Here is a 26,198-nt window from a genome sequence, read left to right on the forward strand (position 1 = left end):
GCATGTTGCTTGCATTGTTTAATGTTAAGTAAATAGAGTCAATTAAGGGAGAATTATCTGAGATGCTATTAAAAAACCCCAACCAATTATGTTTATTTGAAGTTTTTTGACTGCTACATATTATTATCACTTTAATATTAAATAATTCCTTTTTGTTTCCCAGAACCTTGCTATCTGATGTTCTGATTTTCATAGCTTGGGTGTTGCCACAATATTGTAATATCTTTTAAAAGTATCTTCTTATAGAATGAGCTGGTATTTAAAAAACAAAAATAACAAAACCACCAATGAACTACTATTTGTCAGTAGTCCTTCCTATGTCAAGCAGAATGGGTGCCCTCTGCAGGTAGCTATTTTCAGATGAGGATTTTGGATGTGTGTCCCTTTTTATTTCTGAGTGTCAAGGTCTTTGCAGGACCGACCTGTACTATTTCGTGTGTTTCATAATGATACTGCAATCCTGGCTACACATCCCAGCAAAAAAATGGCACTGAGACATAAGTGCACCAAGCAGCTGGTTTGCATCTGAATATGATTTTTCCCTAAAGTGTGGGTGTGAGGGGTGGTGTTGGGTAGGTGTTGGAGTAAATATTTATCCTGTAATTTGACAGTGTTTTCATTGTTGGGTTGGGTTTTTTTAATTTCGCTTCATGGCAAGAAGGTAACTATAAAGTTGTAGTCTGCCTGCCACCAGAATGAAATGAAATGAACAGGCAAAAAGGATGCAGTCTAAACACTGCTGAGAAGGCTTCTTGCTCCCTTAAAGAGGTCTTTGGAGAGAGGGACAACTTGCTGGCAGCAGCTGAATGTAAAGGCCTGAGAAGAACCCAACTGCAACTGTAATCTGAATTTGCATTTTTGTTTTCTCTTTCCTGTCTCCCATCGCTGCAGTGACCATCTCTTAGCTGAGCACAATGCTTCACCTCATCCCAAAATGCTTTTCTGGCACAGCCAGCCTGAACATTATCACCACCACCAGTATCCCACCAGTAACAACACCTACCTGCGGTAAGTGAAGAATGGGAGTGACTTTTAATCATAATAATTATAATGCTATAATACACAAGAATGCAGACTGTACATGCAACCTGTGCTAATTCACAAGCTGAAGTCTTCAAATAGAGCTGGTAATTTGAAAATAATTGGAGCAATAGAGTAAACAGAGTGGAGGTTTACTATAGCTTTACAATTTTCACAAGCTGTGCATGCTACTAACAGTGTTAAGAATGTTTTACTGCTTACTGTGATATTCACAGGTGTGTTATTTTTGTTTGTTTGTGGTTTTTTTAATTGCATTTGCAGTTTGTAGATAAAACTCTGTTGATATGAAATAATACATACTCAGAAATACCTTGATGTCTCACATCTACTTTGATTATTTGCTGAAGCTCAACTGATCTGCAGGACCAGGGCTATGGGCTGCTTGTCATTTCAGTGCAGGCTAAATGTTTTGCATTGAAATTCTGATGCAATATACAGCTTATTGCATCAGCATATTCCTGTGAGCTATGAACCTACTTTACCTCTTCATGATTGAAATATGATTTGTGTACAGTATTCAAATTTTCTTATAATTAAAAATGATTGTGCTTTGACAAGAGCTAGGCTCAAAGATTCCAGATAATCTTGATGTTAATTAAGTTTCAATTTATAATGTGGTTCCCTCTTTGTATTAAACTTCAGCTTATGACTTTTTGGCTAAATACAATGTACATAAACATGAGAGTGTTTAATCACTTATCTTGACTTGGCACTTTCTATGTCGGTAGCCTCACACCTATTGCTGCATCACAGCGTTACTACTTCTTTTGCTGCATTGTTGAGTAGTAGCATGGTTTTATTAGAAGTGTGTTAAGTTTTATATTTCAAAATTAACAAACCAACTAAAAAGAAACCCAAAGGAATTGAGGCTTTATGTGGATTCCAAAGTGTAAAACTAATGGAACTGCTGTGGACTTTTATAAAATCAATCCATCTCAGTACAAAGGTGAGAGTGATTTGAAATTTAGATTGGCTAACACAAATAGATAGCAAACACAGCGCTGTTTATATTGACTCAAGCAATAAAGCAGAAATGAAGGACGGTGCTCGAGTTCCCTGACGCAATCTTGTTTACAAGCGACATGCACAGTTCCCAGTGCAAAAGGAACCAAACCACAAGTGAAAGTGAGGGTGTCCACTCACTCCTCCAGTCCTCCCTTCTTCAGCCTCTGCTCAGCCTTGAGGGGGCTGGTCCCTTCCCAGCTTTTCTCAGGGCCTGTTTTCACTATGTCCTTGCCTTTCCTGTCCTCGCCTTTGCTTCTCTACATCTGCTTCTGTTTTCCCACCCTTATCTAAAAATCTGCCATCTGGGTCCCTCTGAAGTTGCTCTTCCCACACACTTTTGAGCACCTGCCTTTAGGTTTGGATGGCAGCCTGCATCTGTGTTTTGGTAATGAAATCCAGTGTAGGGGCAACCCTTCCATCAGGTAAGGGCTGTGTACAGGGAACTGATTTCTAATGACATTGACCCTCGAGGCCAGCTACCTCGAGGAGAAAAAACACAAATCAGTTCAGGCACGAGGCTTCAGTGTGGCCTTAATCGTTGAGTTGTTTGGCTCTGTCCTTAGTGCTTCACCTTTAGTGAAACACCACACTTCAGTCCCATGCCTGGACATCAGCAAAGGTGATAGAGAAGAAGCAATCAACCTCAGGGGAGGATGCCAGCCAGCATTAGCGATGAGCAGATGGATAGTGTCCCAGGATCCCACATCCCAGCAGAACTGTACTCGGAATGCTTTTTTTGCAGATCTATTGGCAAAATCAGGCTCCCATTGCCTGCACTTGCTCTCCATCCTATCACGTCTCCAATTGCAGTTACTGGGTCTGCAGAAGTGGAATGGCAGGGCCACAGGCAGTGTCATCCCTGACAGGTTAGACTTGTGGATCTGGCCTGCTCAGAGGGTTAGAGAAACAATTTGTGTGCACTGCTGATCCTCAGCTGAGGATCTGAGAATGGGACTGATCAAGGAACCTGCCCCAAAGAAAGAGACACATCACAGGCCTGTACTTTAAAAACAGCAAAAAAGTAAACAACACACACCTATACATAAAATCTGTGAATGAGCTAGGGATACAAATAACGCTAAAGAAAAAATGCCTTCACTTTAATATTAATATTTTAAAAGAAAAAGGACGTTTTGTGTCCTAAAATAGCTCAAGATAACATCTTCAGAAATATTAGCACTCTGTCATGGACAAGCTACACCCAACTTTTAAAGACTGCACTGCAAGAGGATGGGTTTCACTGTATCCACTCAAGATACCCTGAGGACTGGTTGGAATTTATGTCAGAAGAAAACAATTCCCAGTATAAAAATCACCAATTTATGATCTTGTAACTGCTATGTAGCTATGTTAGCATAGGTCTAGTAAGCAGATAAACCAGTTTTGCTCTGCATAAATCAAACTGTATGGGGCTTCTCTGGTCTTGGATCCTGTCTTATCTGTCCAAAGTAGAAAGTGCACTACTTTTAGTTTCCCACAAACATTCTTTTGTAAAACTTACAAAAATGGGGTTTAGTATTATTTCTGCTGCCTTTTCAAGGTTCACTTTAGTTCTACACAAGGTCTGACTTCTCATTTAAAACTCTAACCCTTCAATTATAGGAGTTTAAGATAACTTTGTGGCTAATACCTACTGATTTATCACGTGGACCATAAACATCTCATAATAGTGAATGAAATTAATACCATCGCTTGGGTTGTTGACGTTTTTGGAAGTGCTAAAAATATTTTCATAATAATAGTAAACAAATAAAATCATGGTATTGTTGCCAGGCTTACAAAAGGAATTTTGCCTGTGGTAATTTCAGTTCTTCTCACTAGTAGCTGTAACATGGCAGCTAGTGCCTATGCTAGTGGCTTGTCCATGACCCATGCCCTCTTCACAAATTTCACTTTTTCTAAGCTTCCCCTTACACGCAGATGAACTAACTGTTCATCTGTCCCTGGACAGGCAGAGAACTCTTACAGCATTTACAGCAGCAAAAATATCAGTATCTCTTTTTTTGGAGAAGATGGCAGTCATATTTTAACTTATAAACTGCTCTTAAAGATCATAAATCATGGCCTGTGTAGTTCTCTTTGAGCATGCCATACACACATTTTGAACAACAGCTAGGATTTTGTTGACCTTTAATGAGCTTAGGGCCTTCCTGCCTTCATCTTTTGCAAAACTTGTGCAATTGTCCTTAAAGCATGTAACCATAGGATCAAAATACACTTTACAGTCTTAATACTGCTCTGTAGTTTGTTGTCAGGACATATCATTTTAATGAAACATCTCATAAAATTATTGAAGTATTCTCTGAATTATTAACATATGAGGGTTTTTGGGGTTGTGTTGAGAACGGAGAGGGGCCCTCCTCAATGTCTGTCAGTATCTGCAGGGAGGGTGCCAAGAGGATGGAGCCAGGCTCTTCCTGGTGGTGCCAAGCAATGGGATGAGAAAGGCACCAGGCAGAAACGGATGCAACAAGTTCCACCTGAGTATGAGGAAGAACTTCTTTACTGTGTGGGTGAGGTAACTCTGGAACAGGCTGCCCAGAGAGGCTGCGGAGTGTCCCTCCCGGGAGATGTCCAGGAGCGCTGCGGTCACAGCCCCGTGCCCTGTGCTCGGGGATGGCGCTGCCCGGGCCTGAGCTTGGGCCAGTGACCGCTGCGGTGCCTTCGACCCGACCCACTGTGTTCCCTGCGGATCCCTTCCCACCACGATATCCCGCGACTCTGCGGGGTTTGCGTGGTTTTCTGGTAAGGCTTCTCGGCGCTCTCTGTGAAAAATTAACCATGGAACTGTTTGGGCTTAAGGACCTTAAAGCTTATCTCCTTCCATCCTCCCTGCCACTGGCAGAGACACCTTCCGCCGGAGCAGGGGCCAGCGCAGCTAGCGCCCCGGAGCCACCTGGGGGAGGGAGCGGGCCTGTGTGGCGCGGTGGGGCCGCACACAGCGGCATTCCCGGCGGGCAGGCCGGCAGCACCCGCGGCCCCTTCCTTCCCGCTCCCTTCCTTCCCGCTCCCCCTTCCTTCCCGCTCCCCCTTCCTTCCCGCGGCCTCTTCCTTCCCGCTCCCCCTTCCTTCCCGCTCCCTCTTCCTTCCCGCTCCTCTCCGCCCCGCCGCTTCCGGGGCGCGCGCTCCCGCCATGCCGCGGGCCCAGGGGCGGAGGGAAGCCATCGCTCAGCGCTGACGTCACCTGGCGTGAGGAAGTGCCCCCTCATTGGCCGGGCTTCCCCCTCACGCCTCCGCGCCCGCCCCTGATTGGCCCTCCGGGCGGCGTTCGGCCAATAGGCGGCGCCGAGCGCGGGCAGGCGCCGCCCCGGCAGGCGTTCGGGGGTGGAAGGCGCCGCCATGTTGTCGTGAGCGGCGGCGGCGCTGCGGGACTCGCCGGAGCGGCGGGCGCGAGCCCCCGGGGCGGCCGTGACCTCCGGCGGCTCCTCCCCGGCGGGCGCCCGCGGTGCTGCTGCCGCTGCCGCCGCGGCCTCCCCCCTGCGAACGATGCGGCGGGAGGCGCCGCTGGGCTGGGTCGGAGCTCGGGCGGCGGCAGAAGCGGCGGCGCCGGGCGGCGTCCGGTCGGAGGAGGAGGCGGCGGCCGCCCGGTCCCCAGCGCCCCGCGGCGGCCGGGCGGGCGCAGGATGCTGAGAGCGATCCCGCGCCCCGGTCGCGCCGCGAGGACAGGGCCCCGCCGGGGCTGAGCGCACGGTCGCCCCCGTCCCCCCGCCCCGCACGTGCTTTCCCCCTCTCCCTCCGTCTCCGCCAGCCCCTCGCCTTCCCGGCACCGCCTCCCGGCCCCGGTGCCGAGCGGCTCCGCCCCGTCCGGCTCCTCCCGCGGCGGGAGCGCGGCGGGGCCAGCCCGGCGGAACATGGCGTGGGTGCTGAAGATGGATGAGGTGATCGAGTCCGGGCTGGTGCACGACTTCGACGCCAGCCTCTCGGGCATCGGGCAGGAGCTGGGAGCCGGTGCCTACAGCATGAGGTAACTCATCCCGCCGCTCGGCGCCGGCCCCGCGTCCCCGCCGGTCTGCTCGGGCCGCGCCGCCCTGCCCGTGCCGCTGGGAAAGCAGCCGGGCTTTCTCCTTTCGCCCCTCTTTGTTTTTTCGTTCGGAAAGCGTTTCCCGAGGTGTTGGCACGTGTCGGAGGGGCTCCCGCCCTGCCCGTGCTGCTGGCAGGTGGCCGCTTGGGAGCGGGGCAGCTGCCTGCGCTGGGTGCTGCTCCCTTTAGATGGGAAATCTGCCCTGAAACTGGCGTTTCGCTGTCCCCGCGGGATGTAGTCGGACCCCCCGTTCCAAATGATAATCTCACATTCGACAAATGTAATCCTTGTTCGTAATAAGCAATAGGTGTTTTCTGCCAGGTTGAAAACTGCTTTCCCGAGCAGGTAAACGATGTAGTTAATAGGGTAGTAGTATGGTTGTACTTTAATCAGACTGTTTAGTCTGTATTTCTGTGTAGTGATGGGGTTTTTTTCGTATGTTCCATGTCTTTAGTGGTGGGGCTTTTTTCCTGATCGTGGAGCTCTTTCTGTTCATAGTCAGCTTGGCGGTTTTACCTTTTGACTGTTTTCCAGGTGTTACAAAGTTAGAGCGCTCAAGTAGCGTTTGGATGTGCTTTTTCGAGGCTAAGATAAAACTGTACTTGTTGGACTAAATTCTGTCTCGCTCACGGGCAGAATGTGTGGATTCCTGAGTGACGAATTAGTGTGGAAAAAAGAAACTGTTTTGGAGGCACCAAGAGACATTTTAAGTCGAAGGGTTTTGACAGGGTTAGTCAGTGTTTTAAGTCTGGAGAAGTAAAACAGTTGCATTTGATAGTTTTGATGGCCTAGCCTTTATAAAAGGCACCTTCTTTCTCAGGGGTAATTGAAACTTGCAAGTGACCACAAGGTTCATCTATTATGTATATTTTAAGGCAGTACTTCCCAGGTAAAGTGTTTGGAAGTGCAGTGTCTTCGCTGGAAGTTGCAAAAAAAGACTTCTCTGGATAGAAATAAGGACCTTTATGATAGTATTTGGGATTGTGAACTCAGTGGGTTTATGGTGGGAATATGTATTTGATGGGGGTTTTGTTCTGTGTGGGGTTTGGAGGGGTTATTTTTTGCAGGGGAGGGTTTGTTTGCTTTATTTTATTTTATTTTAAATTTTTTTTATTTTTAAAAAATTTGCCAGTTCAGAGAACAAGGTGAGTCATCTCTCTTGATAAGAATACTCCTGATTATATATTCAGCTTTTTTTATACATATATTCAGCTAGATTTTGTCCCACTTCTGTCTCATTTCTGTCTTAGCAAACATTCAGACATTTATCCCATGAAGTGATGTGCCAGTTTTTGTGGGCAGCTGTGTGGTTGTTTCCTGGATGGCTTCTTAGTGTGGAAACACCAATGGAAAATGCATGTGCTCCTATACAGGAACTGCTCTTCCTTCTCTATCTCAATTCAGTTCTTCCTACAATCTCTTAAGATTAAAAATTTTGAGCTTTGACTGTTTGGTTTTTTATATTTTCCTGTGTTTTCATAACTTCATTTCTCATCCCAGTGATGCACACTCTGGTTTCTAGGAACTGTAAGAGTTATCATTCTTACTGTTGTTGGATAAGTTGTTTTTTCTGGTTATATTATCCTATTATGGTGGGCAGCAATCCTAAGTGGCTTTTTGTTACATATACCTGCCTGTTAGGACACTCTGAATTACCACAGAAAGAGTGGTAGCCATTAAAAACAGCATTTAAAAAGTAGTGTATAAGCTGAGCTTTACTTTAGTCTTGAATTTTGTTGCACAGTTTGTCTGCAGTGCATTTTTGGAAAACATACATAGTAGTATTTTTAAGTTTAATCATGCACCCCATAGTTGAAGGGATCACCTAACTGCCATTAGTGTTTGCTGGATTCAGAGTGATTTCAGCAAGTATGTCTTATTCTGTGTATTGGTTAGATTTCTGCTTTGGAGAAATTAGGGCCTGTTAAGTAATGTGAGAAGGGAAAACTAAGAGAAGTGACAGTGCATGAAGAGGAGAGATACTGGTCTGTGACTGTTCACTCTGTGCCACTAGAAGTTAATTACTTGTCACTTTCTTACAAAAAAGAGAGAAGAAGATGAAATATTGCCTAGAGAAGAGTGCTAGGAGAGCTCCTCAAGGTATATGCCACCTTGATTTTGTTAGGAAGATCTGCATGTAACTCTTTTAACTATTGGGGTTTATATGTAAAGGAGTTGATGCTTCCTGGAGCTGATGATGAGTCAGTGCCCTTAGGCAGAATATGTGGCATTAGTCCCCTGTTTATTCTTACTAGGAAAGTTGCACGTGTCCATTGATCACCAATCTGTTGTAGGATTTTTGGATTATTTTAGAAGGCAGCTAAGTGCCTCCTAAATTTCCCTGCAGATTCACATGGTTTTAAATAGTTTCCAAAATTTTCCTATGAAGTCTTGAAATACATTTTTTCTGATTGCTGTACTAACATGTTCTCATGCAAAAAGAAACTGCCTCTATAATCACAAAATTAAATTAAATTTATAACAGCTGTCAGATGTGTCAAATAACACCCCCACCAAAACCTATATAAAAGCATTGTATCCTTCAGTGATAGTGAGTTTTGAGTTAATTTCAGTTGATAATGACACCCATCATGTTTTCTTACAAATCTCTCATAATATTCATTGTAACACAAAGGGAATTGTGTACTTTTGAGGACCACTGATGGTTGCTGTGAACTGCTAAAAATGAATTATTTGATTAATGAATCAATTTAAATTAGGTTAATTGAGCATTAATAGAAAGACAAGTGCCTTAATGACTATATTTTTATGTGTAATTTGGAAGCTTAGTATATGAATTTATTTAAATGCTTGCAGTTCTAATGGTGCTTGGAGTGCTAAAATTCAAGCCTGTCATGGGGAACTTGATAATTACTTCAGGAGTAGCTGGTTTGGTCTATATGTGTATGTTAAAACCTGAAATTCATTAAACTAGATTGAAAAAGCAACTTCTGGTTCTGAAATGGGAAAGCCTCTACAAAAGACTCTATGAAAATGCATCCAGACAGCCTCCATTTTTGGAGAATCAAGTCAGTTTGGCCTTTGTTCATCTCCCAAACACCTAAGTGTCTTCAGAGAATGGAGCTGTGTTGCCTTGGTTTAAAAGAAGGAAAGCCTGATGCAGTCTTCAGACTTGTTTCCTTACTGTGGTGTGGAGAGCCTTGGGTGCAGAGGGGACTTTGGGTACCACCCTGAGTACAACTGAGGCTGAAGTAACCCTGAGATGGTCAGCTGAGAGTTGGGGAAACGTCATTGTACAAGTCAGAACTTCGTTTTCAGGTGGAGAGAGGGAGAGTGTTCTAACAGCTTTTGGGTCCCTGATGTCTTTTTTGGCTTCTGGTGAACATGATTGGGTCATGACAGTTACTGCCTTAACTTTATAGTTGCTGTGCAGAAACAAATAATAAAAAGAGTTATCTTGTTCAGGCCCTAGTTTCGGCTGCTCTTACATTATGACAGACAAAATTGCTTCCACTAATGCCTCCCACTCTTCTGAGACTCTACTTGTTATATTTGGTTTTTTTTAAAGAGGAATGCTATAAAAGGTATCATGAATCTTTTCTTTCCTTTTTCTTTTTCAGATGTACAAAGTGTTTTCTGCAGAATGCATTATAAAGCTTCTGTTGCAGTAGTCTGTTCTATTTTTTTATGTGTTGCACTGTAGAAAAAGTAATTTTCACTGACGTCTAGACTCTAAAATAAAATACTATATACTGATTAGAATTGGAGCTTGATTATTTGTGCAAGCACACAGATACCTAAATACCTGTCAAGAAATAGACATTTGAAGAAAAAGAGAATCCACAAACCTAAACCTCCTTGCTTTGTCACCACACATAAAAGAAGTTGCAAGATAAAGTTCATGTTCTTGATTGCTGACATTGGCTTGAGGTTGTTGAGATTTTGTTGTTGTTTTCTTCCAAGTTGAGTGTGTGAATACTTTACAGAAAGTCAGGGGCCAGTTTAATTTTTAAGGAAAAGCCTTCAAAGTGCAGAACTGTCTTCTCTGTTCCCTGTCACCTCTCGTGGTGGATGGACATACCAGATCGAGAGCAGGGCAGCAGGTCTGCCTTTGTTTGCTCTTCATCTGTTACTCCTATGTAAAGCCATCTGTACTGGAGCTGCTGCAAGTTAGAGCAGCTGCCTGACCTCCCTGTGTTGGAGGAGTGCCTGCAGAACCGTGGATTTGTTGTGATGAACATTCTTACTTTTTTTCCTTGGTCAGAACGATACAGGTTTTAGTGTTGGCATTTTCTTCTTTGTTTGATTGGTTGTTTCTTGTATTTTGTGCTAGACTGCCCTTAAACTGAGGCCTTTCATCATCTGAGTTTCTGTGTGATGGTCTGTGGGATTCCCAGGAACTGCATCACATTTGCACCTGTTTCTCACTGGAGTTGGACTCCTTGACAGCTGCTGCAGAGAAAGTTATTTCCCAGAAATGAATTCCATGGGTCTTGCTTCCCATCAGACTTGCTTTTGTGGGCATAGGTTAGGAAGTACCAGCTCTCCCATCGCTTTGCGTTTTCCCGTGGCTTGCTCACACCTCCGAACAGTTCTCAGTTTAGCTTTAAGATCGTAACTCTTAATTCAAATCCTGCTTGAGAAAATTTTTTCTCGAGGTATTTGTCCTTGTAAACTGTGCTTTGAAGTTTCAAAAGGCCTGTGTGTTCTTGGGATGCTTTAGTACTCACGCCCAAAAGTATACAATCCAGAAGACAGATAAGGCAGGTGATTGATGGAGCATCACTTGGAATTTTGATGACGTAGTAGTTCCTGTTCTTGTAAGGACATTCTTAATTTGTTTTTTTACCCTATTATAATTATTAGGGAGGGTTTTGTGTGTGTGTGGTTTTGTGGGTTTTTTTTTTTAATGCTTTGGACAAAGTGTTGAAAGAGGATTTTAAATTTGTAAGGAAGGTGATTTTGAAGGCTGACAAACATTTCACAAGTATGGGAGGATAAATTACATTTTTCTTGGTCTTTTTGTTCTATGCTCATAAAGGCTACATGACATAGGACAGCTTGTCACATGTGATGCATCCCACTGGATGCTGTAGTTTAAGTGTTAACATTCACCTTGCTTCCTCTTCTAAGCGTTCCTGCTTTTGTATGGTAAAGTTTCATGTATGCACCTCTGTAGCATAAGTAGCTAAGACGTGTGTTGTAGGATATGTTTCATGCCTTCATCTGGAGTGTAATGAAGATTATTTCAGTTGGTTTTTTTCTGGGTAAATTTTCCTCCTTCCTGGAGGTAGAAAAGAATGCCTTTCATTTGAACACTTCAGGTAACATTCTGAGGACCTGAGATAAGACTTTTCTTATTAGAGCTAATAGTTTCAAAAAACATAGTGGCAGTTGCTTCCATCAGGAGAGTAAACCTTGGTAGATGGATTTTCTCAAATGATATCAAGAAACATAACAAAAGATGCTTCTTGTCCTTCAGAACATTGCTACTGGCCCATATATATAATTTTGCTTGTAGTTCTAAAGTTCACTTAAATGAGACAAGCGAAGTAAATGAGTCTACTTCACAAGATCAAAAGTTAGTAATTCCAAAAAAAAAAAAAAGAACACAACCCGTCTCTTAAAGCTCTCTGTTCTCCTGTAGTCTGAAATAATTTCAACAGTAGCTATTTTGGAACACTTGCTTTTCCTCCATCTGGGCTGCTCTGCTAGTGGGCCCTTCAGTTTAGGTAAGAGGTTCTTTCCTGTGTGAAATATCTTGAGCAAAGCTGGCACTACATGTCCCTGTCTGTAATCTGCACTGGCCCACCAAAAATAAGATTTCACCAGGTGAGTAGGAAAATGACTAAAGGATGCCTACGTAAGTATACATAAACATGGAGGCTGCCAGGGAACGTCTGAGGGGAAAAGTGGAACTGACAAGGCTGATCTGTTCTCTGAGTTGTGTTTGTGGGTTTTTTTGGGTTTTGTTTGTTTGTTTTTTGTTTTTTGTTTTTTTTTGTTGGGTGTTACAATAGAATCAGTATAAGATTAGAGGTGGTTAAAAGATTAATTTAGAATCTCCATAGTTTCTGAGAATGTGATTGACTCAATAGCATATATTATATGCCATTTATCATCTTTAGCTTAAGTAAAGAGCAATACTAAAAATACTAAGTTTCTCTTTCCCATTGGTTTCCTTCTGTGAATTGTGAGCAGTCTTTGCATCTTTTCTACAGTTGCACTGCATGAGCAATGAATTTTATTTTGTAGAAAATGGTTGTCACTGTGAAATTTAGCCTAGTCCCTATTTAAACTGACACTTTAAGTCTTAATTTGAAATACTTTACTCATACCTTATCGACTGTTTTAATTGTCCACAGCTTTAATCTGTTTTTAGATGAGGAAAGAGTGCTGAAATGCAAAAACTGCCATTTCATTCTTTGCAGATACTTTGCAAAGTATTTCATTCTTTGCAAGTGAATGAATCCAAATGTTATTTAAATGATATTTATTTAAAGATGCTCTAGGAAGGAGTTCATATTGCATTGGCTTCTCTTTTCCTTTGGAGTGTATTAGTACCCAGAAGACTTTTGTGGGAAAAATTTGCCTTGTGCTGTCTTTTGGAGTGGTTTTTGAAATGGTGGCATTTAAGAACGAACATTATGCTCTCTTTACAGCTAAAGTGTAGAGTTGTAAAGTTGGATGTCTTTATTTTTCCTGCTTCTTCTGCAGTGGTGGTTAGTCATTACTGCTTTGTAAGTATTAGCAAAAGTAGGTTTAAAGCTGCCTAAATTGGTGTATTTGTTGGCTTCCAATGCCTTGTCTCTTAACTAATTTGTTAATCACGTCACGCTTTCTTAAGCCAGACCAGTTACATTTTAAACTTTTAATTGTGAGTGGAAAATGAAGGCTTTAACGGTATTTTCCATGAATACACAAAAGACTTCTCTTTACTCTTGTGTGATATATGAAGGCAAGTGCTGCAGAACTTAGTTGAGAATTACAGATAATTTGTTTTGTGAGATACTTCGCATGCCTTCGTTATTGCACTTCGACTTGTGTGTGTGTATTTTAAACGTTACCATTGTTTCTGTTTTGCCATTTTAGAGTTCCTCCTTGTAAAAGCACTTTGTTTTGTGTGTGGTGAGCTTGGGCTCCTGGTGTAGCAGTCCCATCTTGGGACCCTGCTTCCCTCTGCTTGTTATGGTGCTCCCTCTTGTGTTGGGCTGCTCGTGCTGCCCTCCTGACTGGCACCAAGGCTTGAAGCATCTCCTTGTTTCTTCTAAGTCATCCTCGAGTAGCAGTCACCAGTCTGTGGAATTTTCTGTCCTACTCGTGGATCCTAGTCTCTGTATAAGTAAGCTCTTTTAAGGGTGTCCACTTATCCTAAGTGGGCATTTCACATCTTCCTTTGTAACTTACTTAAGCCTTCTCTGGGCTCCAGCTTGGGGGGCTGGCATCCGAAGTAGTTAGGACAAAGTTCAGCAGCCTTGTAATGCTTTTTTGGACAGTGTACTGCTTTGTCCTGCTTACATCAGTCTTTGTAGCATCTCCTGTGGTTTCTTCCTAGTGGAAAGGAACCTGTATGGATGTCATTCTAGCTGGTTTGTTGGGGGAGACACTGTACAGTCTCTACAAGGTATAGACAAATTTCATAGGCTTTTTCACCCTTCATAAATATTTTCATGTTCCAGTCAATGTAACTTCTTCCAGGTAGCCAGAGGAGTGACATCCCTTACTGAATGTGACACTTGCTCTGAAGGAACAGTTGGGGTGCCCCACCTGCACTCTGCATATCTAAGACTTAGGTAGACTGAGTCTTACCTTCTAACCTTCTGTGACACAAAAATATTGGCTGTCTTTTTGGTTTTCCAATTTATTATTATACTGACACTTTTCTGATTCTTCAGATATGAGCTGGAATTCTAGAGGTATTAATAGTGTTCTCTAAGTAGAGCAGACTCTTGTAGAAATGACGAACAGTAAAAACAAGTTTTACTTGAAAAAAATTAGGGTACAATGTACAAATAATAGTGCAATACAGATAAGACATTTATATTTGTTTTACAAAATATATTAAATCTGTATTTGCATCAATGCAAGAGATTCAAACAAGATACTTTAGTTAAAAAGTGAATAAACAGGCAAAGTTGTGTGGGTTGTTAATTCAGTGTAGAAACATTTTCAAGTAAAGTTTCACGGATATGCAAATGATTTCATCACAAACAAAAATTCAGTGCAAAAACTCTTTGAAGTTTAGTTTATGAAGGATTTCTGTATAAAAGGAAAACTAATCTATTGCTAGTACAGATTACTAATTTCTGTAGAAAGCACATGTGTTTGCTGGTTTTGGTGAAGCTGTCTTTCTTACCACAGCTTGTGGACAATATGAATTGCTCTTTACTCTACAGAAACTTAGCGGTTCCAGAGTTCTTCTGGTGGTTGTGAATCTTGGATAAGTGAAGTGAATCTTGGCATAAACTTTTTATATCTTACGTTTTGTGAATCTGCTGCTTAATAATTTTTGGGCTATTCAGTGCGCTAAAACCGAAGAAAAGTTAAGTTTGACCACGTTAACAGAATTAATGTTAGATATAATGGAACTAAATGAGAAGAGAGATACTTTCACAGTGTAGGTAACTTTGGGGAATACATTATTTTGAAGAAGAAAGTAAAAGCCTTGCTTTCATTTGCATGTTTATTAGGCAAGCTTGGCTGTCTTGACCAGTGAAAAGTTAAAACTGAATTTTTTCAGTGGAAACAAAGATTAAATTTCTAGAGGATCAGCACAACTGTCTGCTTAGGTCTCATGGCATTGTTTATGTATCCTAAAGTTCTGGTGGAAAATGTTTTGGATACTGTTTACATATATTTTACTAATAAAATGAGTAACAAAATTCTGTATGTATTTCACTGTGGGTTTTTTTTAAGTTGCAAATAACTTTTTTCTTTAACTTCAGGCAAAACAGGACCAACAGTCTCAACGTTACTTGTTTGTTTCTTTTCAGTGATGTTTTGGCACTGCCTATTTTCAAACAGGAAGATTCCAGCCTTCCACAAGAAAATGAGACCAAACATCCACCTTTCCAGTATGTTATGTGTGCTGCAACATCTCCAGCAGTAAAACTATATGATGAAACTCTCACATACTTGAATCAAGGTTAGTATACATATGTGAATACAGCTTGTGGTGGAAGTAGAAAACTGGAATGGTATTCCATGTTTTGATACGTGTGTGTATATCCAAAATAAATGCATGCTAGAAATGAGGTTGTATGCCTTCCTAGTAATCTTTTTTGGTCCAACTTGTAGGCTCATAGCTATAGTATAGTATTACTTCCCCTTTGGATTCTGGTGGGAGTGGTTTTTTTTTTTTAATTTATTTTTCTTTGTTGCTTTGTTTGGTTGTTTTTTTTCCTGTTGTGTGATGCCCCTCTTCATCCCCTGCATCCCCCAATAAAATCAAGCCAATAGAGCTTTTAGGAGACAAATTTCAGGTAATAATAGTGGAAAATATAGGACTAATTTTGCATTTCTGTTTAAATTTGATTGATGGTAGCAAGTTAATTGGGTATTTGCATAAGGTACACAACAACAGCCCTCAAAAGTCATAATAAATGTTAAAATGTCAGTCCCTGAACAAGAAGGGCACAAAAGAGGCCATTGTAATTGCTCTCAGTTTAGCTACGTCTGTCTAGAACAGTATTGTGTTTGAACACGAACACAAGCGCAGCTACCTTGGGAGTTTGTGTGTATTTCACTTTGTTTGTGTACATTTATCAGAAATTAACTAGATAAATAATTCATGTTAATCAGGCTGGGGTTTTTTCCTCATAGTCTGTGGTTAATTATATGAATTTTTTTTTTCTAGTGAGAGCACTGGGTAAAATAATGTGAATTTAGTCACTGCCATATGATAAAACATTCTTCACTTCTTGAGAATTATGTTGGTGTCCTAAGTTTAGTCAGCTAGTATTCAGAACTCAACTAAAATCATTCATCATTTGGTTTGGACCATATCAATGGCTTTGTACCCTCCCACCCCTTCATCCCCCTCCTCTGGCTCTAATGCTGTAGGATCTCCATTCCTATATCTAGTTCAGCTTTCTTTTCCTTATGGATTTTGACTCGAAGTCTCAATAGACTGCACTGTAGTTTAAAGACAGAGCACAAGGCAGCAGGCTGAAGGAAGAAAGTGCTTGCTGTCTTGCTTCTGAGAAGAGTTTGCCATTTAAAGTGACGGTGTCTGAAATGACTGTAAATGTTTCATCTGTCCTTGAAAATAGCTTTTAATATAAAGATTGCATTGGCAAAGAAGTTTTGGTGTTTTTTGGTGTCCTGGGTAACTTTTCCTGATATTGAAAAATGAACATATTGGTATACCCTTTCCCTAAATAAATATGGGAATAAAAAAAATAGTTGGCCAACTTCCTTTCTGTGCTAGTACTTCAGACAGAAAGACAGTACATTTACTACCTAGGTTAAGACCTTTTCATTAAAAATTTTCTATTAGTTGTTAGTGTGTGTGTATATATATGTATATACCCAGAGGGTGATTGGGCACTAGAACAGGCTTCTCAGGGAAGTGGTCTCAGCACCAGCCTGACAGAGTTCATGAAGTGTTTGGACAATGCTCTCATGCACAGAGTGTGACTCTTGGGATGTCCTGTGCAGGGCCAGGAGTTGGACTCGATGATCCTTGTGGTTCCCTTTCAACTCAGCATATTCTGTTCTGTGATACATAAAAAAAGTTTTGACACATGACTTCTTTCATACTGAAGGCAGCTTAAAATAAGGATTGGTTTGCAACACTGAGTTGTGCTGATAGATATGTTTGTGTAATGAGTTGGATTGAGTCCTCTAGCAAAAGAGTAATTTACATCCTGGTTGTTCAGATATCTGGTTTCTAGTTTGGCCCCATTTTCAGGCAATGTCTTGCCTTAAATAATTTTCAAGAGGAAGTACCCTCTTTAATTTTGTCAGCAGTTGTTTTAGTTTCCTGTTTTGGGAATATCAGAAGCACTGGGAACATTTGCCCTGTCTGTTAATCTGTGGTGACATTCCCTAAGGCAATACTTAAGCAAGCCCTGACTTCACCCTCTGTCAGTAAGTATTTTAATTAGTATAGCTAAGAGTGTCACTCAGAGTTCAAGGAGCATCTGGCTGATGCTCTCAGTCATGTGATGGAGGTTTTGGTAGTCCTGTGAGGAGCAGGGTTTTTTGTGCTCGATTCCCTTGTGTTCCTTCCAACTGGAGATATTCTGTGAGCTAATGGAATATTTAACATGGTTAGGTGTTCAGCTGAAGCTGATTCCAGAGGTTCAGATCTTGGAGTGGTGGTGGTTTGTTGCAGGGCTTTGCAGGGTTCTTACCTTGAAGTCTGTTAAATGGGTGTTGGGAATGCATATTGGAGTTGTGGGACAGTTTTTTGAGTTGGTTGCTGTTCAGCTAGATGTATATGGAATACAGGAGTGGTATGGAAGAGAATTGCTTTTAAAGGGGAAGCATTCTTTAGGTTGGTTTGCACAGTGCAGCAAGGCTTGGAATTCTGTGAATGCAAAGAGCTGCTTGGGAGAGATGGGATCCAGCTTGGAAAAGGGGGGTGACAGTACCTTTGCCAGCTCGTGGCTGACCTGGTAAGGAGGGTTGTGAAGTTGGAACAATGAGGGAGGGAGAGAGTGACCAGCAGCACTGGGAGGGAGTGATAGACATGGTTGATAAGCCAAGAGCATGAGAGGGAACACAACAGCAACAAAAGGAGGTTTAAACAGGATCATCTCCAGCATTTGGATGTAAGCAAGTAGGTGCTTGTAAAGCATCCTTGCAAGGAAACACCAAAGCCTTTTGTGGTAAGTCAGCATGGTGGGGTGCCTCTGAAATACACACACACACACACACACACACACACACGGCATAGGAAGTAAACATGAGAAATTAAGACATCTGTGTTAATTTCATATCAAGGAGATCAAGGAGACAAGGATCAAGGAGACATGATGGGATGGCTTGCATAAGTGCAGTGTTACAATGTGGGGATATCAGCTCCCCACATTGGAGAGCACAAGAGGATAAGGGAGGGGAAGTCACGCATTATGTGGGAGAACAGCTGGAATGTCTGGCGCTCTGCCTAGGGATAGGTGATGTGCCAATTGAGAGCTTAGGGGGGTAAGGATTAAAGAGCAGGACAATCTGGATGACGCTGTGATGGATGTCCACTGTAGACTACCTGACTGGGAAGGACAAGTAGATGGGACCTTATTGAATGGCTAGAAGAAGCCTCACATTCACAGTCCATGGTCCTTGTAGGAGAGCTTCAGCCACCCTGATGTCTCCTTCAGTCAGGCTTGTCTGCCTTCAAGATGGTGGACTTTCATGATCCTGAGACAAAGAAGCAGGGCAGAAGACAAGATCACATCTTTGGAGTTCAGGAGAGCAGAGTCCCATGGGATAAGGCTCTGGAGGGAAGAGGGGCCTGAGATAGCTGGTTCACATTGAAGGATCAGCTCCTCCAAACCCAGAAGCAGTGAATCCCAATGAACAGGAAGTCAAGCAGAAATGGGTAAGCAAGGGACTCCTGGCAAAACTCAAATACAAAAGATAGGCATACAGAATGTGGAAGCAGGGACAGATAATGTGAGAGGAGTACAAAGGTAACGTCTAAGCCTTCATAGATGCAATCAGAAAAGCCGAAGCCAAACTGGAAATGAATCTGGTGAGGAATGTCAATGACGAGATGATCTCGAAGTGTGTAAATGGCAAGAGGAAGACTATTGGAAACGAGCCCCCTGCTGAATGGGACAGAGGCCATGGTGACACAGGACATGGAAAAGGCTGAAGTACTGAATCCCTTCTTTGCCTCAGTCTTTTCTGGTATCACTGGTCCTTAGGAATCCCAGGCCCTAGAGATGAGGGGAAAGTCTGAAGCAGGGAATATGTACTCTTGGTGGAAAAGGAATAGTCAGGGGATACTTAAGCAAACTGAACATACCTAAATCCGTGGGTCCTGATAGGATGCACCCACGGGTGCTGAGGGCAATGGCTGATGTCTCTGTGAGGCCATTCTTGATAGTCTTTGAATGATTGTGGTGACTAGGAGAGGTGCTTGAGACTACAAGAAAGCTAATGTTGCTCTGGTCTTCAAGAAGGAGGACCAAGGGAGTTACAGGCGTCCTGGGAAGGTGGTGGAGCAATGTTTCCTGGAAACCATTTCCTGGTACATGAAGAACAAGATCATCATCAGGAATAGTCAGCACAGTTTCCCAAGGTGGTGTTGTGCTTGACCAGCTTGATAAATGTCTATGATGAGCTGGATGGCTTAGTAGACAAGGGGAGGGTAGTATATACTGTTTGCAAATTATTCCTTTCAGTAAGGTTTGTGCTGGTTTCGCCCATAATATCCTCACAGAGAAGCTAATGAAGTATGGGCTGGATGAGCATCCTTTGAGGTACTCAGAACCAGCCAGGCTTAGAGCTGGTCAACTGGCTGTAGGTAGCCTTGCCTTGAGAAGGGGAATTGGCCAAGATGACCTCCAGAAGTCCCTTCCAAACCTGTCCATTCTGGGATTTTTGTGAACAAAGTTACCTCAGATTCAGTGTGAAGCAGAGGGCAATTACTATCTGTAGCTTGTGTTGCCTTGCTCCTCTGGCTGCTCTCCAAGAAAGAGCAGAGAAAGTAGCCTATATAGTTCTCATGTGGGGATGACAGAAATCAGTGCTGTGGTGCTTTTCACACTTTCAGTGCAGCTACATGTCCAAAACTCCAAAATGTAATGTATGTTCCTCTGTCTTGCAAGCTCCCAGAGCTCTTTTTACATTTTCAAGTGGGGTATTCTTTGATTTTTAACTTTATCAAACCTGCAGTCTTAATATTATTTTGTACCTATAAAAGGTTAGCAACACTTCTTGAGGAAACAATCACATTTTTTTTTCCTCAGCCACCTCTTCACCCCCCAAAAAATGCTGAGAGAGAAGTACTTGAGAAAGTTTATTAATATTGCTAGATTTAAAAATTGCTGACTGTAAATACAGTTGGACTTACATGTTATAGCTGTGTGAGTAGAATAACAGTAGTGATTTAATGAATCACACTAACAGGAAAAGTTCCCTCTTGTTAAATATAGAAGTTATATATTATTTACTCAGCTCCATGAGGTTAACATCTAATTTATATGGATTTATGTCATCAATGACCATATCAATGTTCACATGCTGCGTAAATGTGATAAAGCCTGTAGAATATGTACATAAATATTCTAACTGTGTTCCAGAAAAAAAAACCCTGAAAGAGTCCATAGTTGGAATTAACATCAGTCTATGAAATGCCTTGTAGGGCAAGTCAAAATGTCTTTTACCTGTGTTATACACTGAACCATAAAGGTAGCCTGAAGGGCAGTGTGGAAGGTGATGATTTTACTGCTTTTGCTCTTAGTGAATATGTTGAAATTTATTTTGTCCTATGTTTTAGTTAGGGAAATGTGATTTTGCAAATGAATATGTGCTGCTCACTCTGGAGGGAAAAAAATCCTGATAGTTAAATAAATTGCTACAAGCTTTGCTTGTTCTTTTGAAGCATGGCAGTTTATCATATTCACTGGAAAGATAGGTTTGCTCATTCTGTTGATATAAACAGTAACTGTGTTTTTTGAAGATCTATTTCTGAAATCATACAAAGCATAAGAATCATACAAAGGCAGTAGGGCAAAATTAAACATGGGAGAATGGTATTTATGTTCTGGGAAAAGTGTAAAAACTCTGCAAGAGTTTGTTTTGGAAGACCAGTTAATGGTTCTCAGTATGCTGCCATTCATCAGTTAAAAAAACCAAAAAGGAATTCAGCCTTGAAATGTTTCTCTTCAGGAAAAAAATACAGAAGCAAGTACCTACACTTCATGCAAAATGAAATAATTAAACTTTGAAAATATTTCTAGTTTTAAAAAAAAGTTTCACTTTGTTTTGTTAATTCTCATGCTGTGCAATGCACATTGCTATCTGGATCTCTCAAACTCAAGTTCCCGGTACTGGTAATCTTGTAGACTGTGAACCAAAAGCTAATCTAAATGCATTAACCACAAAATCACCTTGTGCTCTTACTCTTTTAGTGATGCAATTTTTTTCTCTTTAAAGGTCAGTCCTATGAGATACGGATGCTAGATAATCGGAAAGCTGGAGACATACCAGAGATCAATGGAAAACTGGTGAAGGTGAATTTAACTTCACTAGATAGTGTTACTAACAAACCAGAGACTGTATATTTCATGGAATTTCTTTTTTCTGCAGTCACTAGGTATTTGGTTAGAATATGTGGGCTAGAGATGTTTACAAATAAAAACATATGGATATAAATACAATGCATACTTGTGTGAACAGAAGACCTAGGTATTTATGCAAAGCCTAACATAGTTTTCTATAGATTTTGTATCCAGTGTCTTCTGAGCCATTATGTTGTCCATTTCAAGTGATTAGGAGAGGTGACAGGAAAGTAGAGGATCATTTAGATAGAAGTGGAGGTATTGTGAATGTTTTTCTTAAGAAGTGTTACAGAAAACACATGGAACCAACCCGTGGGTTTTGCAGCAGTGGAATGTTGGAAATATATCCATAGAAAAATGGATCTCTGATTTTGCTGCTCATTGAGCATTTTTTTCCACAGCTAATCCCCTTTCCTCGATTCCAGATTTGTGTCCTTGTGCTTCTATGTTAGCACTAAATACTGTGGATCTGAGGTATTGTATGAAGTATGAAAATGAGGCAAACTGAAAAATTACTCAATTCAGAGTGCAGTCAATTAAAAGAACTGATGGAGGGGTGTGGATTTTTTTCTAAGCATCTGATGATTATTGATTTTATTGAATTCTCTAAAAAATCTTATTCAGGCATTAGGAAAGAAGGGAAAAACTTCAATTAAAGTCATTTTGAAAGTGATGCTGATAAATGCACCACAACAGTGTGCCTGTGGGAGGCTGAATCTGTACCTGCCAGCTTTGGGCTGTGTAATTTGTGAACTTTGGCTTGCTTGTATAGTCCTATGCCTTGTTCTTACTTGTCCGTGGGCTGCTTGTTCAGAGATCATTTCAGCAAGTGTTAAGCACAAGCATAAAAGTGGGATTTGAGAGTTCTGTAATTAAACCTTTTACAACCTGGCATGGTGACTTGCTGTAATAAGCATGTGGACTATTTTGCCCCCTTAGGTGCTATTTCCTTGTAGCCTTGGGGTGTCTCTCTGCTGTAGTTTTCTAGGTTTGGATGTGGGTGATGAGTCATTTGGTAGGTAGAATAGGGCAAAGCAGTATAAAAGTTTAGAACAATAAATTTAACCGTAATGAAATATTGTAATGCTGCATCAATGAATTTTCCATTTTGAATGCTTAAATATTGGACTCCCAGTACTTTACCAAAGAAGTCATTTTGTGGTGGTGAAGCTGGCTGCAGATATTTCCAAGTTTCAAACTTGCCAGTTTACAATAAAAAGGAATAGTGTGTTTGTGTGTGTGTGTGTGTGTTTGTACATGTTTGCTTTCTGTTGTCTTTGAAATAAACCCAAGACAATGTAATCCATCTTGAAGGGGCACTCCATTTGAAAGTCCTTGGATTTTATGGACACTTTTAGCTGCTGTTAAGACAAGGAATACTGTAGAATAATGGGAAAAAAACCCATGCAAATCTGTCTACATTCTATATGTTGGGTAACAACCAACGTGTACAGTATTTTTCCCAGCCTCTGTGTAACAACTTGCTTTGTATGTGCATTCATTTAGCAATACCAAAACTGGCCACAGAAATAGACATTGTTAGATAATTACTTCTAGCTGAATAAAGTTAATCGTGTTGTAGTTGTTCTGGATGAGTATTTCATCTAGAGTAGTTCAGAAAGTTTGGAACTTTTTAATTCTTGCTATTAATTAAAATCACAGATTTTTGGTAAATATCTTATAAGTGCTAGGAAGGGAATTTCCTATTTTATTTCCTAAACTATCCTACAAAAAAATCACAGCGCCACTTTTCATAATAAATGAAATTTTGGTATTTGCTTTCTGAAATAATTTGGCATTGCCTGCACAGTGTTCATACTGTGCTGTCAGTGTTGCTTAGTTCACTGTATGTAATTCAGAGTGACCTTTAGAGTATCCAATCAGATGTAATTCTTCCTTGCACTTTCACCACATTTTCAAGGATCTCCTGCTGCTCAGTTCTATTTCTGTATATTCTAATATTTTGGAATATTTTGGGGTACTGATGGTTGCCAAATTTTTTGCTGTAAATATGTATTTATCGGCAGTGTGGCTATTTTGGGATGTTTAGGTGCTTTATCTTTAGGCTGTTTCTAAATGTGTAGTGACGCTGGCTCATCACAGGCTTGTTTTCTTCTTTGTTAGAGCATTATAAGAGTTGTGTTCCATGACAGAAGGTTGCAATATACAGAGCACCAGCAGCTAGAGGGTTGGAAGTGGAACCGCCCTGGGGACAGACTTCTCGACTTAGGTATAATTGTGTCTGTTTGTTGCCACTGTATGCAATTCAGTTTCCAAATTTAAATTGATCCACCTTCACATTTATGCTGGGGCTGATGAAAATGGACAGACCAGATTTCTGGATGCTGCTTTGTCATAGTGGGTATTTTGAATATAATATTCTTACAGCTTTCACATTATTTTAAAACTTTCAAGTGCTATAAAAGTAAGATAGAAACTCTGCAACCCTAAGCATTTAATATTCTTTCTAATGCGATTGCTAAGTGTTGCAGTAATTAGGAGAACACAGACAAAAGTAACTTCCTCTATTAGACTGTGAAAATGGCACCAACATAATCTCTGTACTTTGCATAACTTGATTGCGTTTGGTGCATAACTTCTGGGGTGGCAGCAGGGGAGGAGAATCAAAAAGCACCCAAAACCTTGAGTACTTTGTATGTTGAATCTACTGAGATTCTTTGTATCAGTCTTAAGAAACTGGACCAAAGCCACCAAAGCCCACATTTGTCCACCCTACCTGAAGATTGTGACCTTGTATTACAATTTATTTGTAGTGTCTTCTTGCAATGTGATTGTTTTTTAATATGTGCTACTTATTTTAATAGATATTCCAATGTCTGTTGGAGTCATTGATATCAAGACAAATCCAAGCCAGCTCAATGCAGTTGAATTTTTATGGGATCCAACAAAATGTACATCTGCTTTTATTCAGGTTTGAAACTTTATTTGACTGGATGTCTGTGTGTGGTGCCTGTCAGGTCACAAACAGCAGTATATTTGAACTGCAAAGCTTCTCAGTTTATTATTTGTGGGATGGCCATTAAATACCACCTTTGTGAAAAAACACGGGTTCATAGGTCTTAGTAGAGTCCCTATTAAGGTTTTTCAATTTATTTTGGGTTTATAGAAAAATTTAAATAAAAAGCTTTCAGAAAGCTCTTTGTAGAAAGCTGTCATAGTTAAAATATTTAGTTGTATGAAGTATAAGAATTAACATCTGTTCCTCTCAGTAATTACTACTACTACTTGCAGCAGAAGCTTGGCTTAAGGATTCAAAATGAAAAGTATTGTCCTACAAAAAGAGGGTTTTACATCAGACATTCAAAGAAGTTTCTCACTATGTCAGTAAGCTTCCTTGTAGGAATTCTGTTATGTATATATTTGACCTAAATGTACTTTCTTTGGAAGTTATTTGGATAGAATGTTCATATTTGCATCGCTTACTTTTGTCTCAGAGGTGGTTTTATTATAGAAAAGTACAGGTGTAAAGATTCAGGTAGCAACATTTCTTACTCAGGCTGTCAAAATAGGTTAAATTCCATGTTGTCAGTAAATTAACTTTGGCCTAGTACAGTAGAAGATACTTTTTTTTAGTAAGAGTTACATAATTGCTAAAATGTAGTCTTCTTGAAGAACTGAGAGGTAAACTATGGAAAGGTAAACTATGGAATATTTTTGTTTATTCATTTCCTTAGAAGAAATGATAACAGACTGAAAATGGAAGTGATACATACTATGCAAGTATAGTTCACTCATAAAGGCTTGCTTAAAATTCCATAAGGAATCAAAAAAAAAAATTGGGAGCACTCTCCAGTGAGATTCTTCATAATTCCTTCTATTGCACTGATTTTTTCCTTAGATATCATTAAGGGGTCTTTGTAGCTTATAAACCCTCATTCTTCATTCTGATGTAGAACCTGAAGCAATTACATACAGATTGAACGGTCTGTGGATTTTTAAAGGACTTGGGCATGTTTGAAAATACCCTGAGATGAGGGTGCATGAGATTAAAAACTCTGCCAGTCAGTGACCTTTTATAGCTTTGCTAATATTTATTACAAGAAAATGTATGTGATGCAAGTCACATATAATAAAGTTCATGTCTGAAATGCTTCTGAGGGTCCTTTTTGTTTGGTCATTATTTTTTTTCAGGTACATTGTATCAGCACTGAATTTACCCCTCGTAAACATGGAGGAGAGAAAGGAGTTCCTTTTAGGATTCAGGTTGACACCTTTAAACAGACTGAGAATGGAGAATATACAGATCATCTGCATTCAGCCAGTTGTCAAATCAAAGTTTTTAAGGTAACAGTAGAAAATAGATCCTTAAGTCTCTAAGTGAAGCTCGCATAAAGATATGGGAAATCTTTATGTTTCTGCTTGTAATGCTTCACATCTGAGGTCTGCTTTCAGTTACAAAACCATTTTCCGGTTGTGTTCATGTTCACATAACTGTTTGTTTTTAGCCCAAAGGAGCAGACAGAAAACAGAAAACAGACAGAGAAAAGATGGAAAAGCGAACTGCACATGAAAAGGAAAAGTATCAGCCTTCATATGACACCACAGTTCTTACAGAGGTAACAAAATAAAATTGCATCTGCTGACTGAGGAGAAAATACATAGATACAGCACATTACTTAGCTGCAGTCTTGGAAGGGTTGGGGAAGAATTAGTTCTGCATAAAGATAAGTTTTTTATTTGACAAACTTGTCCAGCAAGCAGCAATGTTAAAATTTAAGATTTTTTTTAGTAAACTTGGATTTAGATACTCAATAGATGCTTGTATTAAAACGCACTTAAGATTGAACACTGTTTGACTGACTGTACTGAACCCTTGAGCAAGACTTTTGATACAGATTTCAAAATCTTGCAACTGAAAAGCAAAAAACAAGAGGGGGGACTCTAAAATTTAATTACCAAATTTGAGCTTCAAAGTC

The 26,198-nt window shown here is 40.7% G+C and overlaps 1 protein-coding gene across 4 annotated transcripts in view; it reads left to right on the plus strand.

The window, feature by feature from the left end:
• The window catches only part of UBP1 (upstream binding protein 1), a 51,669-nt gene that overhangs the window by 10,650 nt on the left and 14,821 nt on the right, over positions 1-26,198 (plus strand). The window contains exons 2-8 of one of the 4 annotated variants that reach the window (XM_085051509.1): positions 892-1,008; positions 15,022-15,173; positions 21,137-21,213; positions 23,386-23,491; positions 24,087-24,193; positions 25,414-25,566; positions 25,728-25,838. In XM_085051509.1, coding sequence (XP_084907635.1) covers positions 892-1,008; positions 15,022-15,173; positions 21,137-21,213; positions 23,386-23,491; positions 24,087-24,193; positions 25,414-25,566; positions 25,728-25,838 — 823 coding nt within the window. Of the gene's footprint in view, positions 1-891; positions 1,009-5,604; positions 6,011-15,021; positions 15,174-21,136; positions 21,214-23,385; positions 23,492-24,086; positions 24,194-25,413; positions 25,567-25,727; positions 25,839-26,198 lie in introns of those variants that run through there. The other 3 variants (XM_085051507.1, XM_085051506.1, XM_085051508.1) reach the window with 3 other exon arrangements.

The sequence above is a fragment of the Lichenostomus cassidix genome, chromosome 2, assembly GCF_008360975.1.
Source record: "Lichenostomus cassidix isolate B80296 chromosome 2, HeHo_3.0, whole genome shotgun sequence".
Classification (NCBI taxonomy): Eukaryota; Metazoa; Chordata; class Aves; order Passeriformes; family Meliphagidae; genus Lichenostomus; species Lichenostomus cassidix.